This window comes from Carex rostrata, chromosome 7, assembly GCF_964058835.1.
Source record: "Carex rostrata chromosome 7, lpCarRost1.2, whole genome shotgun sequence".
Classification (NCBI taxonomy): Eukaryota; Viridiplantae; Streptophyta; class Magnoliopsida; order Poales; family Cyperaceae; genus Carex; species Carex rostrata.
The window spans coordinates 14,228,417-14,247,576 of NC_135924.1; the positions used below are offsets into that span (position 1 = coordinate 14,228,417).

General features: G+C 34.1%; 1 protein-coding gene and 1 long non-coding RNA gene across 3 annotated transcripts; both read right to left on the reverse strand.

Annotated features, from left to right (window-relative positions):
- Positions 1-1,355: 1,355 nt before the first annotated feature.
- Positions 1,356-1,961, reverse strand: LOC144557344 (uncharacterized). Its single transcript, XR_013512617.1, has 2 exons — positions 1,807-1,961; positions 1,356-1,772 (listed from the first exon to the last, which is right to left on the reverse strand). It is a non-coding gene; the product is annotated as an uncharacterized LOC144557344 (long non-coding RNA).
- A 7,571-nt stretch (positions 1,962-9,532) lies between these two features.
- LOC144557562 (lysine-specific demethylase JMJ26-like) lies at positions 9,533-17,302 on the reverse strand. 2 transcript variants are annotated; one of them, XM_078306150.1, is made up of 15 exons: positions 16,600-17,302; positions 16,261-16,368; positions 16,040-16,167; positions 15,612-15,711; positions 15,235-15,367; positions 15,073-15,136; positions 14,020-14,782; positions 13,358-13,687; positions 12,796-12,978; positions 12,238-12,483; positions 11,602-11,674; positions 11,331-11,416; positions 10,498-10,617; positions 10,173-10,243; positions 9,533-9,926 (listed from the first exon to the last, which is right to left on the reverse strand). In XM_078306150.1, coding segments are annotated over exons 1-15 (2,997 nt in total). In that variant the 5' UTR covers positions 17,191-17,302; the 3' UTR covers positions 9,533-9,925. The 2 variants fall into 2 exon arrangements, with proteins under 2 accessions (XP_078162276.1, XP_078162275.1); XM_078306149.1 differs by having other exon boundaries at positions 9,571-9,917.
- Positions 17,303-19,160: the final 1,858 nt, after the last annotated feature.

A 19,160-nucleotide genomic window follows, 5' to 3' on the forward strand; every position in this document is an offset into this window, starting at 1 on the left:
TATCATATATGATTTATATTTTTTTTATTTACGTGAGCTCTCTTAGTGTCTGAATAAATTTTATATTATTCAAGTATGAATTTGTTGAAATTGAAAGAGATAAAACAAATTTATAAACAATTGAGTCACAAAAGTACAACTAATTGATTTTATAAAAGTTGTTTTTTTTTATCATTCTATTGAATTGTCGAAGGACTGAAAGACCTATATACATTTTTTTTAAGCTTACAAATTGTTGGTAGAAATATTAGATTTGAAATTCCTCCAATATTTTCTGTTAAAAACAAAAGGTTGAAAAGTTCATGAGAGAGACATCATAGAGTAGTTGTGGTCGCTTAGGCTAAATATCTCTCTATTGTTATTCACGTGATATGAAAATAGTTTACTTTAGCAAAGAACAATTGATGATTAAAATTGTAATATTACAAAAATGAATTATTAGTGTATTAAATAATAGTTCACAAATAATCAAATTAGTTGCTTAATCATTTGTTTAACGTTGAAATTAAATAAATTGCGAAAAATTGTAAATTCTAGTAATATGCTTACAAATTAGATATAAAAGACACTATTCCATTTATATCTCCATCGCTAGTATTAGTTGAATTGTTTAAAAAATCCAAATAGCAATTGTTATTTTGATGACTTCTGTTTATGTTCTAAATTAATTACTTCATCATTTTAAGAAAATATATACAAGTTTTATGTTTACCTAAACAATCCTAACTTTAGTGCAGAATGCATCTACAGTCGTTAAAAGATCCTAACAGTTACTTCAGAAAGAAAAAAAAAAGTACAAACCTTCTAGAAAAGAATCAACTCGCAAATTGAAAGATCCAAGGTCTGTCCTGTAAATTGTAACAAACACTATCTTAAAATTACACAAAATTCATTGGGCATATCTGCAAAATCATTTTTGTATTATTTCAATTTTTCTTTCTCTTTTGGCCTCTTCGTAGTGGCCCTAGTGGGACCCCACTTCTACAAGATCTCATCCAACGCGTTAAATAGTCACTCAGCTACGTGGCATCCACCAACCAACTCAACCTAAAGTTACCCAACTTTTGAGTTTAGATGTTCACCGTTCAATCAGAATCCGGACCCTTTAATATGCGTGTTAGAGCAGATCGGATGGCCTGGATCTAAACTCAAAATTTGGGTTACTTTATGGGATCCGAAATCCCATCCAACGGTCAAAGCAAACCCATCGCACTTTCGTGCAAGTTTCGCATCTCGCCCCCCCCCCCCCCCCCCCCCCCCCCCCCTCCAAGAATTCTTCCTCTATAAATCCCCTTCGATTCGACCCAGTTTCTCCATCAAAACACTCGAAGCGCAAGTCTTTTCTTCTATCCTAGTCTATCCAATTTTAATTTCAAGGCAGAAGGTTCGAAGATTGCAATTCAGAGATGGCGAGAGGAAACGGATTCCAGTTTGAGATGGAGGTGGCGCCACCAAAGCTGATGGTAGTTGCGAGAGAGAAAGTGAAGAGGCAGCTGGACACGATCCCCGAGGAGGATGACGTGGAGCTTGTTCTCCAAGCTGCCACGCCGTTGGATTTGGATTTGGATGGCGATGAGAGATCGAAGAGATGGAGGCAATTAGATTTGGTCAGGGGTTGAGTATGGGATTAGAGATCTACTTGAGTCGGGCTCTTGATGCATTTTATGTAGATTTTTCCTTTTTATTTTTTTGAGGAAATCGAGCCGCTTGAGATGTTCGTTTGTTTGAATGGGAGAATCTGATTCTCTCTCTCTAGATCTCTTTTTGTTTTACTTGTTTGGTTCCTGAAGAAGTGTTTTGTAAAACAGGCAGCTAGTCACAGTCTTAATTAATGTAAATATGAGAGGTTACTTCTCTTTCGAATTTTAATTGCAAAATTAATGTTTGTTTATGTGAAGTGGCGAGAGACATGCTACAAGTCCTGAATTAACGCACAGAGGTTCAATACAAAAGAAAGATATACAGCAATCAAAGATATCAAACCGACCCCTGAATTAACTCAAATTTTGAGTTTGGATCCGGACCGTCTGGAATTCGTATCCTCTGCATTAACTCAAAAAAAAAAAAAAAGGAATTTTTGAGTAAAGAATCTTCACCAATTGCAAATTAAGCAACCTATCGATTTTGTATTGTAAATTAAGAATCAGGATTATTATAGTGTTAGAAATTATAATGTACGTACTTCAATTTTATCTGCCGAATATTTCTTGTTTGGATTCTCAATGAAAATATTTGTTCCAGAGGCGCCATCTTACATATTAGAAAAATCAAAAGAATTCCCCCTATTTTATCCGAATGCAATATTTTAGTTGTGACGAAATTAATATTATCAGGGATTAAAGTAAAAATAGTTTGGTTCCATCGGCAAATTGATCTCTTGTATACAACAATTCTGAGCATCATTCCTTCTAGATGATATATATATATATATATATATATATATATATATATATATATATATATATATATATATATAGAGGAGGGATCAACTTACAACACTTGAAAGTTACAACAAAGTTACAACATCTATTTTTTTCATTTTCAAAGTCCAAATCGTCGATCCAAACCGTTAGATATTCAATCTATATTAAAATGTGCTTGGAGACCAAATTTTACATTTTTTGAAATTTTTTTGCTATTTATTAAGATGGGTACAAAATCACTTTTTTTAATGGTGCAGAATTTTAATAAAAACAGCGATTTTGTACCCATCTTAATAAATAGCAAAAAAATTTCAAAAAATGTAAAATTTGGTCTCCAAGCACATTTTAATATAGATTGAATATCTAACGGTTTGGATCGACGATTTGGACTTTGAAAATGAAAAAAATAGATGTTGTAACTTTGTTGTAACTTGATCCCTCGTCATATATATATATATATATATATATATATAGAGTTAGGCTGGGGTGCTATGGATAGCATAGTGGCCTCTATGCTACGGCTCAATATTCGAGTTTTCAAAATCCAAACGGTCGATCCGAACCGTTCATCTTATTCTCCATATTAATATCTGCTTGGAGACCAAATTTTATAATTTTCTGAATTTTTTTACTATTTATTAAGCCACTTTGAAAATCGCTAATCCAACGGTTTTACTGTTTTGTGCAGCCACCGTTGGATCAACAATTTTGTAAAATACTTAATAAATAGTAAAAAAATTCAGAAAAATGTAAAATTTGGTCTCCAAGCATATATTAATATGGAGAATAAGATGAACGGTTCGGATCGACCGTTTGGATTTTGAAAACTAGAATATTGAGCCGTAGCATAGAGGCCACTATGCTATCCATAGCACCCCATCCTAACTCTATATATATATATATATATCAACATGCCTTCTGGACAAACAATGTACTACTATACCATGCCATGCATGTATTTGGTACTTCTAAAATGATGCTTCACATATATAATATAGGTTTTAATATAGGATAGACAGAGGTCCAACCAAACTTTCAAGTTAATTATGAAATCAATCATAAATGATGATCAATTATATTAAATTTTCTTATTATGAATGGAATTAATTTTACATTATTTATATTATTTGACTCTAAACTATATATAAAATAAGATACAAGTACAACATTTTTGAAAAAACAAATGAAGGTCAATTGATCAACCCTCTTAAGTGGCTCCGTAGAATAAAAGTTCAAAAAATCTAGATTGTCACTTGTCCGTTATATATGAATTTCAAAACTAACAAGTCTACATATAAAGCAATGACCGATCCACGTAATTAAAGTCAGAGAGAACACTTGCCTCTTCCTCACTAATTTTTTTTTTCAAAAACATGCTTCTATTTTTATATGTTTCTCAAAAAGAATTATAAAAATATATATTGTTTACTAGAAGATACAAGTACAACATTCTTTAATTTAATGTGATTGGAAATATTTGTTTACTAGAAGATACATGTTTCTATACCACAAACTATTGACTCCAAAAGTTATTTTTTGGCCAATATTGAAGCCATAGATTAATGATGGTGATATATTTTATTATAATAGAAATTTATAAATTAAATCATTATAGGATTATGATTACAACGTTAATTTGGAGAAGTATGCAAGTGAAGTGTGCGCCTGCATATTATATATTTTGTACAATAACAAATGATATTTTATATGTTATGTTCAGTAAAATCGATATCTAATTGAAAATAAATTACAATTATCATAAGAAGAATAATTATTCGTACTTTTTTATATAAGGGGCTATTTGAAAAGATTCGTCTCTTTTCTAATCGTATATATCTTCATAGGGAGGTCTATTAATTTTTCTTTCCTTATTTTATTATTATTGTTGTTTGCAAATTTAATTTATTTTGTTGATTGTTTGTTATTAGATCCGGTTGTGGTGAGCTGAACTTACGAGATTTGATTTAGTGTTGATAAAGTCGTTAATGTTTGTTGATATAAAATGATGGATACATTTTTTATTTTTATATTCAGATTTGACGGCAGCCGCTAGCTAAGGTTTTAGAAGAATAAAAAAAACAAGAATGAGCAATAATTGAAGGTGCAATGAACCAAGCAAGATATATATTCAAGTCAAATTAGACGTATTAAACAATTAATCTTTGAAGAAATTGTCTTGGATTTTCTTAAGCGCCGTTTGATGCTTAAATAATTAATTCAAAGCTATTTTAATTTTTAAATGCTGTGACGACATCACAAATGGGTTCATTAGAAAATGATTACTTAGCCATGAGGGATCCTAAAACCTAGCTTATATATTATGTCACATCACATAAGAAGCTTCCGTTGAATCATCTTCAAACAAATACTTTAATTATAAATTTTTGAAAAAAATAAATATTCTTGTATAAGAGCATCTAGAACAATTCTATTATTTTCCCCAACTGCCATATTTACATAATCATTATTAGCTTACTAAAATTCCAAGAAGAAGTATATTAAAAAGGATTGGGGACCCACTTATGAAGAGGCTATAACTTACTGAATAATTGGATATTTGAATGCAACAAAGAATAATTGTGTACTAGTAGAGCAATCAATATCACTTATCTTAGCTCAAAAAACTTCTTCAAAAAAAAAAAAGCTCAAAAAAATATAGACAAGAAAATTCTAGAAAGCAAGTTCTATGTATACAGTTTCTAGAAAGCAAGAAAATTGTAGAAAGCAAGCTTCTAAATAGCGTTTATAGCGGTGTAGCGGGGAGACAAAAAAAAAAAGCTTTAGCGAATAGCGGAGCTATAGCGAAAGCTATTATAAATAGCGCTTTTTTATTTCAAAAATTATATTTTATATTTCTACTACTAGTAAAAAGAGTGATGCTTCTATGGACATAAGGGCCTATTTGTAAAATGAATATATTTTTATTTTCAAAGTTCAAACTGCCGATCCGAACCGTTCATCTTGTTCTCCATATTAATATATCTTTGGAGACCAAATTTTACATTTTTCTGAATTTATTTACTATTTATTAAGATGGGTATAAAAAATATCAAATTCAGACCATTGAATTTTGTACCCATCTTAATAAATAGTAAAAAAAATCAGAAAAATGTAAAATTTGGTCTCCAAGCACATATTAATATGGAGAACAAGATGAACGGTTCGGATCGACTGTTTGAACTTTAAAAATAAAAATATGTTTATTTTACAAATAGGTCCTTATGTCCATAGAAGGCTTTGCCTAGTAAAAATGTCTCATCAAGAAAAAAAATATCAAATTAATTAAGAAGTTCTAATATTCATATTAAACCAATACAAAGTTCAAATTGTCATTCAAAATATCCCTAATTCAAAAACTATCGATATATTTTATATTCAAAATATACCACTACCATATATTAATGCATGATACAAAATTTAATTGATATAGCGGTATAGCCCGCACATGTTCCATTGTATTGATATAGCATTATAGCTTAATAAAGTAAAAAAAAAAAAAACCAATCTAGATATTAAGGCCCATTAAAATTGCAAAATCATAACCCATGTAGCATAGCGGACCGCTATTACCGCTATAGCGGTCGTAGCTTGATTAGCGCAGTTTTAGCCCGTAGCTTAGCTTTCTGGGTCCAAAACCGCTATAGCTAGCTATTTAGAAGCTTGGTAGAAAGTGATTGCAGCGGATTTAAAGGGGATGGCTCTTATATTTCAAAAAGTAAATTTTCTGTGTAATTTTTGTAACTTTTAATAAAATTTTATAATTTGCTATTCTTCTATTAATAAAACATTTTATTAATTAAAATAGTAAAAATGTCTTATTGTAAAATATACATTATTAAATATATTCCTGTTGTAGTAAATTTCTGATTCTCTCTTTGAAGAGCGAGTTATTAGGTAATAAAAATATCTTTGAAAATTTGAATAATATTTACATACAAGATTTTGGAAGATTCCTAAAATAATTATTGAAAAAATGTCATTTTTGCTACAGTGCCAACACGTGGTTTTCAGAATGTCCTTATTAAAATAGTAATTCCCATAAAAAAAAATATAAAAATGAAGACAAAAAAAGAGAAATTAATTTACCTTTCTTTTGGAAAAAAAAGGAAACTTAATTTGCGTTCATGAATGGCAAGTTGTATGTAATTTCTCATTGGACAGAATTTATTTTGTCTAGTAGCCACAGAAAGGGACCTCAAAGTAAATGGCAACATTTTTGGGACCATGCTAATTATTTTATTTAATCTACTCGTTTTTGCACTTGCGCCTCACGTCAAGTCAAGAAAACAAACAAACAAACTGCACAATGACAGGCAGCTTCCATTACAGTTCCTTCAAACTGCCACGTGTCAGTTCACCCAATCTCCTTTAATTTCCGTGTGTACTGTAACTAGCACCTGGGAACATGCATGTAGTCTTTTGCTTTTACCCGAACGGGTATGACCCGTTTTACCCGACCCGTACCCGTTACCCGAGGTACCCGTGCCCGGGTATAGGCGGGTAAACGGGTACACGGGTACGGGTTTGAGACGGACCGGACTCATTGATTCGGGAAAAAAATCCGCCTAACCCGTACCCGAAACCCGTCTACCCGCACCCGTTTTACCCGTACCCGCACCCGTTTACCCGACCAACTTTACCCTTTTACCCTTTACCCGTTTACCCGTTTACCCATTACCCTTTACCCATTACCCGTTTCATTTGAAATTCGAATTTTTTTGCCGCCGGTTCAGACAAACCAAAACAAAAAGGAAAAACAAAACAGAAAAAAAAAATTAAAATAAAAGAAAAAAAAAATAAAAAAAAATAAAAATACCCGTACCCTACCTGCCCTACCCGACTACCCGTACCCGAGGTACCCGTACCCGTTACCTGAGACGGACACGGGTTTGAAACGGGTAGGGTACACTCTTTTAAAAACCTACCCAAACTACCCGTACCCATCTACCCGACTACCCGTCCTACCCGTACCCGCCCTACCCGACTACCCGACCCGGGTATACCCGGGGTACCCGTACCCTACCCGTTAGCAAACCCCTACATGCATGCATTTGGTTACAATTACAAATTTACAATGCTGGTTCTTAGTTTGATTTATTTTATTTTTTAATAAAGAGAAATAGATATATATATTTTTTATTGAACTTGTACAACTTTAGGTCAGAATTCTATTTTTAATTGGAGGAAATCAATTATTAGCTGCAAATATATTTAAATCATCTATTTTATATTATAAAGTTAATTAAAATAATAATTAAATAATCTCTACTTGTTTAGATACAAAACTTACGAAACCTGCAATAAATAACTAGTATTTGTTTTTAGTTATTTTATTAACCAGTAAAAATTAAATAGAAGATCTAAAAATGTTTTTTTAAGTACACTTATAATTTTTTTTTCTTTTTAAGTAGAAACGTAGTAGTCATGCTCTTAGATTCCATTAATCAAAGATACAAGATATGTCAAAAGTCTATACATGATATCAAAATAAAGAGAATAAAATAAAAGAAAAATAAAACGAAAGATAAAAGAAATCACACAAATAGTAAGGTTCTATTTGTAAATGAAAAAATGGAGTCCAGCCTTGAAAGCAATAAGCTTAAGCACTTCTTCATTTGATCATTCTATTTCAGTTGCGTACCATAAACTATATTCTGTTAGTATTTTCCTTGCAATAAGCACCGTTCATTGTTAAGTTATAATTATTGTCTTTATTATTAAAAACCTAAAATCATAAAACCAAAAAAGTAAATTTAAGTCAATTTCCAACTAAATTTGACATTACAATTTATTATGTTCTAGAAGACTTGTGCTATTAGCTGAATCAGATACTAAAAACGACTATCTAGCTATTTTGAGAGCAATGACCACGACTTGAATAAATCCTAAAAAAAGAATACTTACACACAGTAGGCCACATAGTTAAGAAAAACAAAAGATCTGACCGATCCTTACCTTCCTGGCATCAACCTCCTCCACGCGACCACGCGTACTTGTCACCTTCTCACGTGTTATCTGTTATTTTACAGAGAAAATGGCATCTACGGTTGATTAAATTCTCTCGTGCGGCACTTCTGTTCTGTTCTGTTCTGTATGGAGCGGGCCCCACGATCCAACGGCCCGAGATCTCTCTTCCACAAAAAGCTCTTTTTTCTAAAAATAATGAGACTCGCACAAAAATATCTTTTTTTCTCCGTCTATATAAAGCTCTCCGCTCTGAGTTTGTTTCCCACAACAGATCAGGTCGAATTGGTTTCTTTACATATTTGCTCTCCATCTTCTCTTTATTTGATCAGAGTTAAACAAATGGCAAGAGATTTTGATCCCCGGTTCGAGATGGAGGTGGCGCCTCCTGAGATCGTACAAGTGGCGAGGCTTAAGGCGACTCCGATCCTGGACTCAATACCCGAGGAGGATGACGTGGACCTAATCCAAGACGTCCAAATGGAATCGTCCGACAGCCCTTCTTTGTCGTCTGATTGGTCGCACGGCGATCGGGAATTAATGAGGGCCTTTTTGCAAAAGATTTCCCAGGAAGAGGATATTTAATTTAATAGAGATGTAATACTAATAGGGTTTGCTTGTTTGTTTGTTTTATGATAAGGGAATTGTTTTGTTGTTACTTGTTAGGAGAAAATACAAGGGCCGAGGCGCAAAGTCTGGACTAAGCAATGTAATATAATGTTTTCTTTTATAATTTGGTAATGAACAGAGTGCTTTAATGAAATTATCATGTTTTGCTGGTACTGGTAGATCAGTTGTGTAAATTTCAAATTTTAGGTATAAATGACTAAATGAGGCTATTAAGTGCGCTTTGATCAAAATTTAGTTCTGACATCAGTACTGTAGTTGACTGGAACGGTACCAGAACTAAGGAGTTTGGTTCTCATTCGCGTTAAACGTTGTGGGGAATGATTTTATTCTTTTATGTAAAATTCTGTACCTGATTATTTATGAAGATGCTTAAAAAAATCAGCTTTATCTGTGCGCTTATGAAATAACGACTACTCTTAATATCGTTTCAGAAAAAATTAAATTAAAAATAAGTAATTTTAAGCTTTGCATTATTTACGCCCTTAACTGTACCACAATTGAACTGAAACTTCATGTGGTTAAAGGGAGAAAAAAAAAATGTAACAAAAAAGGCAGTGCCGAAGATACTGTTACTATAATCAAAATTTACACCAAAAGAGCACAGAAGCAGCTGCTATCACCAAATCAAGCCAAGTATGACAAAGGATCTACTGCTATATAATTAACAAACATTTGGTCAATAATTTAAGCCATTTGGCACAGTAGAACCCACACACAGCATACGCAAATAAAAAGCAAATACTGAAAGAGATGAAAATCAACTGTCATGTTAGCTCAGTAGAACCTCCCAGATTCTCATCAGGATGCAAGAATTCACACTTGGCTCTCTCCTTTGCTGGAGATTTCTCTCGATTGGTTTCACATTGAGTTTTGGCACCCACAGAATGCATTTGTGCTTCACTATTAGATCTGGCACAAAAAATATATATACGGTCATATTAACATTCTAGTTATAGCAAAATCTAAAATGCTCAAGAGAGTGCATCAGGATCTGCTAGGATTGTGACTTGCTTTTATCATTGTATTTCTCTTTGCCTTTTTCTATTTAATGAGTCCATTGCACGATTATATATTTCTTTCTAAATGAACAAAATGTGCTATACATACATCAAGATATTATATTAATTATTAAAAGTTTATATTTCTAAAGCTCACCAATTTCTGGTGTCCTTGTTGGTCAAGTAATTGACGGCATTGTTCAAGGCATGTAGAGCCATCTTTTTTACCTGAAAACAACAAACCAACCTCATTATTAGAAGCCACAAGAATCAAATGACTTGACAAAATTACAATTACCCAAAATAAAAGGTTTATTTATGGTAACCCCAGCAAAACCTTGTGTTCGTTCATTTCAAAAGGAAAATATCCAAATATAATACTTTTTACATTCAAATAAGGCCTAGATAATATGTATGTTTCGAGGGGTATAAAAAAGATATTTTCAGGATTTGAATGAATAGTAAAGTCTTCATGTAAGTACCTCAAGCTTATCTTCTTTTGCTTTGTGCCCGGATGGAAGCAGCCGGAACTCATCGGTCAACCTAATGCACTCTCTAACATTCTCAGGTGACACAAAATCAACTGCCACCTTAATGCATGACTGCTCAAAATATACATTATGTAATATTGCAATTTAATTGCACACAAAATCAACTTAATGCTTACCTCCCAAAATGTTAGTCCATTGGTTCTCAAAATTAGTTACTAGTCAAAAACTAGAACTTGTGCTTTCACAAAATGACATCTATAAACACTTCCAGCATGATCCAACAGTAAATTTGGACAAAGATATTTTTACCAATAGATACAAAACAAATTTGGAAACTTTATTTGAGCACAAGATCCTGTATAAAATTTTTATTATATAGATACATGTGGTGAATCAAACAAGGAAAGAGAAATCAAGGAGAGATTAACTTGTTAGTCGTAATGAGGAGATTTGAGGGAAGTAAATTTACATTCCAATGTCCAATGAAAACTAGCTATTTCATGAGATGTGTATGGTATATACCACAAACTATGTTACTGTTAACATTGTTCTTAAATCTTAATTATTTATAATACTGGCTGATTAAACCTATTGTTGATGACTATCAGTTCATATAAGTACAGTAGAGTTCAAATTTTGAATGAGGCTCGGGTATTTCAAAATGATGACATTGCCAAAATGCCTCAACCAGATCATAATTTAACCTAAATATTCCTCAACTAACAACTGTATTAAGTTTGGTTCAATTTACCTCTAGTAGTGCGAACTACATAGAAAAAAAAACCTAGTACATAGATTTGGTACAGTAATCCTTTGATCATTACCTTTAGGTTTCTGACCTGATGGGGGCAACCAGCAGGAATGAAAACTGCCTCACCAAGCTTTTGCTCAAAGGTCCATGGCTCAATTCCTATAAAATTGTACCAATTTAAGAAAAAAGAACAAGAGAAATTTTCAATGGAAAAGGAGAAGTTGCACCAACTAATAGTCCTGGTTGCAAATCAAGACTTTGTCAGGTTTATTTATGTGCATAACAGGAGGATATACAAGGTTTATGAAGGGTTTGCAAGGCAAATGTAGATTGAATTAACTAACCATAATCTTCCTTGAGCTTTCTCTTGTGTTCCACAGTCAAATAGAATGACTGGTCATGGACCGGGTGAAAAACCTGATGTATATATAAACTTTGTTCAGGAAAAGGAAAAGATAACTAAAATACAACAGGGCCCTTAGTCATTAGACCAGAGGCAGGGATGGATCTTAATGCAACCCAAAAGGTGCTCAACCACCCCTATGATTTAATTTTTTTTAATTATATATATTGAAATTTAACTTTGTGACTCCGATTGGGTTTCATTTCTAGCATACCCCAACTTGTTTGAGATTAAAGGCTTTGTTGTTGTTGTTGATTGAAGTTTTCATATAGTTCAGCCCGCTCATGAAATATCAAGTGTGTGCTTGTAGCCTAGTGGTTAGAATTCCACACTGTGGTTGTGGAGACTTGGGTTCAAATCCACCACCTACCATACATTAAATATTTTTGCATTTTATGTTTCAGCGCCCCCAATCTAAATTTTCTAGTTCCACCCCTGATCAGAGGATCTCTATACCATAATCATGATGGTCAAAATTACAGGTAATGATATTAGGGTTTTGAACAAATTGCTGCTTCTTCAACTGATGACAGTAAAAGTTGGCGGTACAGAAACCATTGGTCGTATCATAGGACACCTGTTTGACGGGGTTGCAATGGATGTGTCTAAACTCTCCCGAGTGCTTGGTCAGAAATTCTCTTAGCTTGGGCACATCTTCCCTTCTGAAAATGTCCCACAGTGCTCCCCCATATTCTAAGACTTCCTTTTCTTCATCTGACATCTCCAATTTGTGACAGGGTTCACCAGCTGTACTTTGGGACCCATTTTCTACGTAACTAGTCCCTTTCGTCTCTACCTTTCTATTTTCTGTGTCGGATGAGTCCTACAAATTTAATTGTATTTTATTAAAAAAAAAAGAAAGGAAAACAACAAATTATCTCCAAGTATTTCCAAGTCGGAAGTTTCAAATAAATGGACAATTCATTAGTGGCAGTGCATATAATATCTGGCAACAATTATGGTGCTCTTAAATCAGATATAATTTGGTTCAGAATTGAGAAGATATGTGATTCTTTAATTGATGTAGATCAATTTGCTTACAAATCACCGCAATAAACCAGCTAAAGGTGAGCAATAGATATAACTAGACATGATATCCAAAGCATCTGATCTAATAACATATAGGAACACATACATCATCAGACATGTCGTCATCCTTGTTTCCATAAACCTCCTCATTGTGCCCAGATGTGGTAGCTGCCCCACAACATGATAATTCAGCTAAGTCCTGCTCCCTCATTTTACTTTTTATCTTCTTTATTTCTGCTTTATTGTCCTCACCAGGGTATACCTCAGTAGTATGTGTCAATATGTTAACCTGATGAAAAAACAGAAAAACTGTCAAAAATGCAAAAAATATTGAGAGTAATTTACAGGACATAAGAAGATATAATGGAATAAAGGCAACACAATTAAAGAGAAAATGAAACATTTATGGAAGCCAAATGATGTAATGATAGCCTAAATAAAAAGTGAAGCAACAGCATCACTGCACCAGCACATACCATAAAGGTCTACTAAGTACCTTCAGATATTACTTATAAATTAACCTATTATCTGCAATTACAACACAAACACAAACTAGGTACTGAAATACTCCTTGGTTTTGTATCTATTTTTTTCTTCCAAAAAATGAATAAAAAAGGGAGTGCATATCTGTTTCCAAGTCGCCATTGCCAAATATATTAAGAACATACCGCGTCAGACATGTCGCAGTGAAGTTTTGTGACAGAATCACCCCTGCCGAGCTCTTCTCTAAACCCATAAGCAATGTATGTCTTTGGGCCAAGATCAGGCTTTGTGACATCTGTTGGGAGTATGGTAGCAAGGTTGAGTGGGCCATAGCGGGGGTCGGTGTACTCAGGGAAGGGCAAGGCCATAATAAACTCGGCGAAGTGACGTGGCAATCTCTCACTGAACCAGTTGCCTGGGGGCCAGTCCTTCAGCTTAAGCATCTCAGGCCAACCATTTGAGTGGCATCTGCCATTCTCATACCCTTTAAAGAACACATTGATGTTTATCTCCACCTGGACAAAAGAGAAATCAATAATACTTTCATTGTGGTTCATGTTTCACTCATTTTGAGGAAGTTGAGTAATGGCCCATTCATCATATACTATTCGTTGATTGCAAATATCAAAAGGACGGTGCTTGTAATAACAGTGGTAAGTGGTAACAATAAAACCTTAAAAGGAAGGAAATATGAAAGGAAATCCTAAAACTACAAATTCTGAAACTGTACAAACAAAACCACAAAACCTGACCTCCGTAAATCCTGAAATCCATAACCCCAGTATATATTATTAACCTTAGCCCCAGCGACATACCATGTCATATCCAGTATATCTCTTCAACTAACCTCACACCAATCAAGACAATCGACAGCTGTCACGGCTGGTTCGGATCTCTCCCTTAGGGCACGCCACATCACCATGGGCTCCCAGCTGAGCCCAGATGTTTCATCCAGAACATCCCGCACAATTACTGGTTCACCCTTCACCCAGTGCTTTTGAAAATGGTACAGCCCCTCCTGCCTGGCATCTGCACTTGTTGGACAGTATATATAATTATCCCCAGACCCCTCTCTATTTGCTGCTCTTCTCAAACTTTCACTTTTGGTATTTATGTTGCCAGAGCAACTACATGGGCTTGAAGAAAAAAGAAATCCCGGAAATTCTTTATGTTGCATGATTTTCTCAGCCTTGAACTGGAGCTCAGGAAGAAAGTTCTCGGGATGCATGCATTTCAGTTGTAGAATTGATCTGCCACAGCCACCTAGCCCCTTTGGTGCACATGGAATACTGCCGTCTTCATAAGCTTTCCAATCAAGACAAGCATTTTTTTCCTCCTTTTCATTACTGATTTTCGATGATGATTTTTTGGAAAAATCTTGCGATGCGCTAGTGCCTTTTTTGGAAGGTCTGTTATTGTGACTTTGACTGTTATGTTGCATTTGACCAAATATGTACTTCTTGCCATGGTCTTTACAGGGCTCGACCTTGACTTCTTTGCCACCAGGGACAAGACCAGCACGGAGTTCAATGCAGCACCTTAGGCAGAGATCATAGGAGCATTTGGGGCAGCTCCTATGAAAATCTATAATTGATGTCATGCAGTTGTTACTGTTAAGAAGAAAAAAGAGAGAAAAAGAAGCAGAGAATTAGTCTAACTGCTTTCATTGCAGATGTATCCTTGCAAAACTCAGCAATTAAATTCAAATTTTATTAGCCACAAATGTCAAAAAATATCACAACATCAGTTCATCTTAGTTTGGTAACGATTTGCTGTCTCAATTTCTTTAGAACCAAGTTTTTACATTGATCTTGAACATGTGCATTTTCATTTCAGTATCTACTTCTTCTTTTTTCTCTTCTTTTGTGGCATTAACATAAAATTATGAAATTTGACATACCAGTACACGCGGTCATCTTTGTCGAATTCAGCCATTTCAAGGTCTATCTCACTCCCAGCAACGCCTACAAGGAAAAGAGAAAAGGGTAATTTTGAATTAAAACATTTTCTGATATTTTCTGCTAAAAGTGGAATAGAGACAACATGGAAATCAAATTAGTACCTCGTATAGCAGCTTCTATTGCCTTCTCAGCATTCTGTTCTAGTTGGAACTCTTTAAGCCAAGGAAGTAAAGAGTCCAGTGCATAGCAAGAGTATCTGTACTTCTCTAGCTCCGAAATGTCCTTCTTGGATGGCTGCGTGGACCGATTAAAGAGATGATACTAAGCAATTAAATAAAATTTCCAAGTTAAAAGTACTTTGTCAAGTGATCCAGATTACAAGTAATGAAATTAAAGATTGCGCAGAGGCAAACTTATCTAAAAATGTGTAGAAGTTTGTGATGTTTCTGAAAAATGTATGCTGAACACAGCTAATATGCACATGTTCATGAAACATAGTATTATTATAATTAGCATAGAAAATTTAACTGAAACATACCTCTACAAGGCCTTTCATGCGCAGACATTGCTTGCAATTGCAGTTGTTTCGGCAAACTGGGCACTTAGTTGCGAGTCCCTTCTTTGATATTTGAGGATACCTACATACCAACAAATTATAGATAGCAAGAAAGTGTGGCGATGATAAGTTTCATGGGCTTCCTTTGAGCAGAAGGTTTTACTATCTACAACTTTTAAGTCTTAATAACTGTGTACTTTTTTCTGAAAATTTTCTATAATGTAATTGCACAAAAAGGGGAAGAATAACTTTGGCTTATTAATTTAAACTAACTAGATAGCAATCAAGCAGCTGCCTGATCATAAATTTGGGTTTAGTACCAAAGGCTTGATTGGGTTAAAAGGGTTAGAATACAACAGAAAATTAAATTCACAAAAAGGTAAATTGATAATATCAAATATTAAACAGACCAGCGAGCTACACATTGAATACAAAAGCGCCTCTTATGACAGAGCTTGCAACGGATGACTTTCCTTTTGTTTGCTTGACACTGATGACAGTGCAGTGCATATTTTCCTACCAGTGACTTCTTTCTCTTCTATATAAAACCCCAAGAAACACAAAATTATTCAAATATTCCCACATAAAGGCGAGTTAAGAAGAATGAAATGGAGAGAGCACAATTGATTACCACAGTTTTATCCTTCATGATATCAATTAGACCATCCCTTTTTACACTTTTTACCCGATTTTTCCTAAAATTTGAATCCCAAACCTCTTTTCCTGATTCCTTGTCTTCCTATTTAACAAAACAGATAAATACATAAATAAACATGTCTTTAATAGTTATAATACAAAAATTAGTAGTAAAACTCATACGATTTCTTGTAGGACTTGCAAAGTTATAAACTTTACTCTTTCAGATGCAAGTTACTGAAATTGCTATGTGATCAGCAAAACAAAAATCAAAAATCAAAATAGCATAGAAATATCAACAAAAAGAACCAAGAAATTGTAACTTTCTCCATACCGATTCTGTATCGCTTATTATATGCACAACGACTGCTTCCTTAGCTGCCTTTCTCTGTCTTCTCTCATGCATTTGTCGATCATCACTTGTCTTTCTCTTCTTTCCCTCTCTTTCCTTCAATGGCTTTCGACCCCTCTTCTGGCACGATCCTTCATCTCTCTTCCTCAAATCATCATTGCCATGAATTTTGTCTTTCTTCTTCGGCAACATCTTTCTCTTTCTCTTTCTCATCTCCAATTTGTTCGTATCACTTTTGTCACCCCTTTCCCTATCAATCCTATCTCTATCATCAGCACTGTCAGAAACACTTACCTCTCCTTTCTCCATTCCAGTTTTCCGTCTGATAACCGACGATCCTTCCCCGCTACTCTTAGGACCATTCTTCTCTTTTCTTCCTCTTTCGTCCCCATTGCCACGCGAGCCATTATGGTAAGGATCACGCGCCATTCTCTTCTCAGATGCACGCTCATACTTCTTCAAGTGAGTGTCGCAGTAGCTCCGACCTTCCACTTTCGGGTTCTTACAGCGCCCTTCGCCGGAGCTAAGGATGCACCGTTTTCCGTCCCGCGGTGTACGGTAGGCTTCCGCCATTGCCGGAGATGGGTAATGGGTTATGACTTTTAAGAGATGATTTTGGGTTTAACCTCTGGTTGGTCACTTGGTTGGTTGTTGTTGTTTCATGTCATGTCGACTCGTTTCGCAAGCTCTGCCTCTGAATAGTGGAGCAAGAGTCAGAGATGGACAAAGGTTTGGAAGGAAGCCGGACAGGAAAAGCAGAATCCATATCAACCCAGCTACCTGACTGAGTAGAATTGAATCGGACGGTCAGAAAATGGATTGGCACGCATCTCAAAGCACAAATAATCCTGCCCCTCTCTCATCCCGAATCCTAACCGGCTCATAGTAAATCTAAGCCGTCTGTTTCAATTGTGTTGAGTCAGGTACCTGGGAGGATACTGATCCCAGCTATCTGTGGTACAAGTGATAAATCCGGACCGTTCATTTATCGCAGGTATCTATATATAATTTCAATAGATGAAATTAATCGGAGCCGTTCGATTTTTAAATTGCACCTCAAGTACCTGAGGGCCATTGACCTTTTATTGTTTTTTTTAGGAGAGAGGGAAAAGCGAAAGGACAGTTATTTCAGGACAAAAATTTATTGAGGCCCTTTTGTCTAGAATGTATCTATTTAGAATTCTCTGCAATCTAAATTTTTCTGGTTGTGACTCGTAAGAAGTAAGAACTAAGAAATACTAATTTATATAGAATCTAGACAAATTTAAGAATACTCATTTTGATCAATTTATACAAATAAATAATAACTTGAAGGTTATTGTGTTGTGAGCTTGGAAATTCTTTGAGTAACATTCAGGTGAATTTTGTTTATGAAAATTAAATTTTTAATACATAAATAATAAGGTAATGTTTTTTTTGTCATAACAATTCCTAGATGAAAATAAGTTATCTTTCAATTACAATATAATTTTTTATTCCATCTTTTCATGGGGAATTGTATATTGAATAGATGTCTTATTATTTGTTTTCAGATTTTGCTATTTGTTATTTACTTTTGAAGAGAAGTTAGGTACATTAAAAGTATAATTCTTCATATTTATAAGATTGTTGATTTTTATATCAATCAGAATAAAGTATCACTTCTATCATGGTAATCATTGTAATAGTTATTGGCAAATATAATTTGTTGAGAATTTTTCTCTCTTGAGGTTAATTTTATGCTTAAGAATAAATGAATTTTATAAATAGTAATATAAATGTATCTAATTAAATGAGGTTAATTTTATGCTTCAGAATATATGAATTTTATAAATAGTAATATAAATGTATCTAATTAAATTTGGATTCCACAAATTCCAGATCATTCTAGAAGATAAAAAATTGTTATCCATTCTAGAGGAACAAAGATTTAGACCGCTGTAGGACAAGCTTTTGCATCAGTGTGGAGGTCACTAAACCCTCAGAATTCGTATCCTCTGCATTATCTCAAAAGGGAATCTTTTGAGTTAATATTTATGGACCGTCAGATCATCTTTAAGATTCATGCAGATTAAATCCGCACCAATATTAAGGACACCTACATTATAGGCCGGAGCAGATGGGCTCCATTTATAATCAGACGGCCCCAATACATTAACTCAAAAGATTCTCTTTTGTGTTAATGCAGACGATGTGGGCTCCTGGAGAAGCCCGGATTTTACTCAAAAAGTTAAAATTATAAGTAACAATTTTTTTTAGGAGAGAAGTTACTTAAAAAGTTAAAATTGCCAGTCTGTTTGGTGCTGGATAACCTGTGAAAGTTAAAAAGAAACATGTTTAAAAGTAGAATAAAGCGAAAAAATAAATAGAACAATTCCTATCACTTTATTCACTTTTAAATTTGCTCTTTGTTTGTCATGTTTATATAAAACTTGGGTTTATTTGGTAAGAGATAACTTAAGATAGAATGTAACTTCTGGCTATGTTTGTAAGTGGAATGTAATGCAGAGATGAGTTATAATCTTATTCACTTTTAGGTTAAATTTTTGAAGAGAGGTTATGGT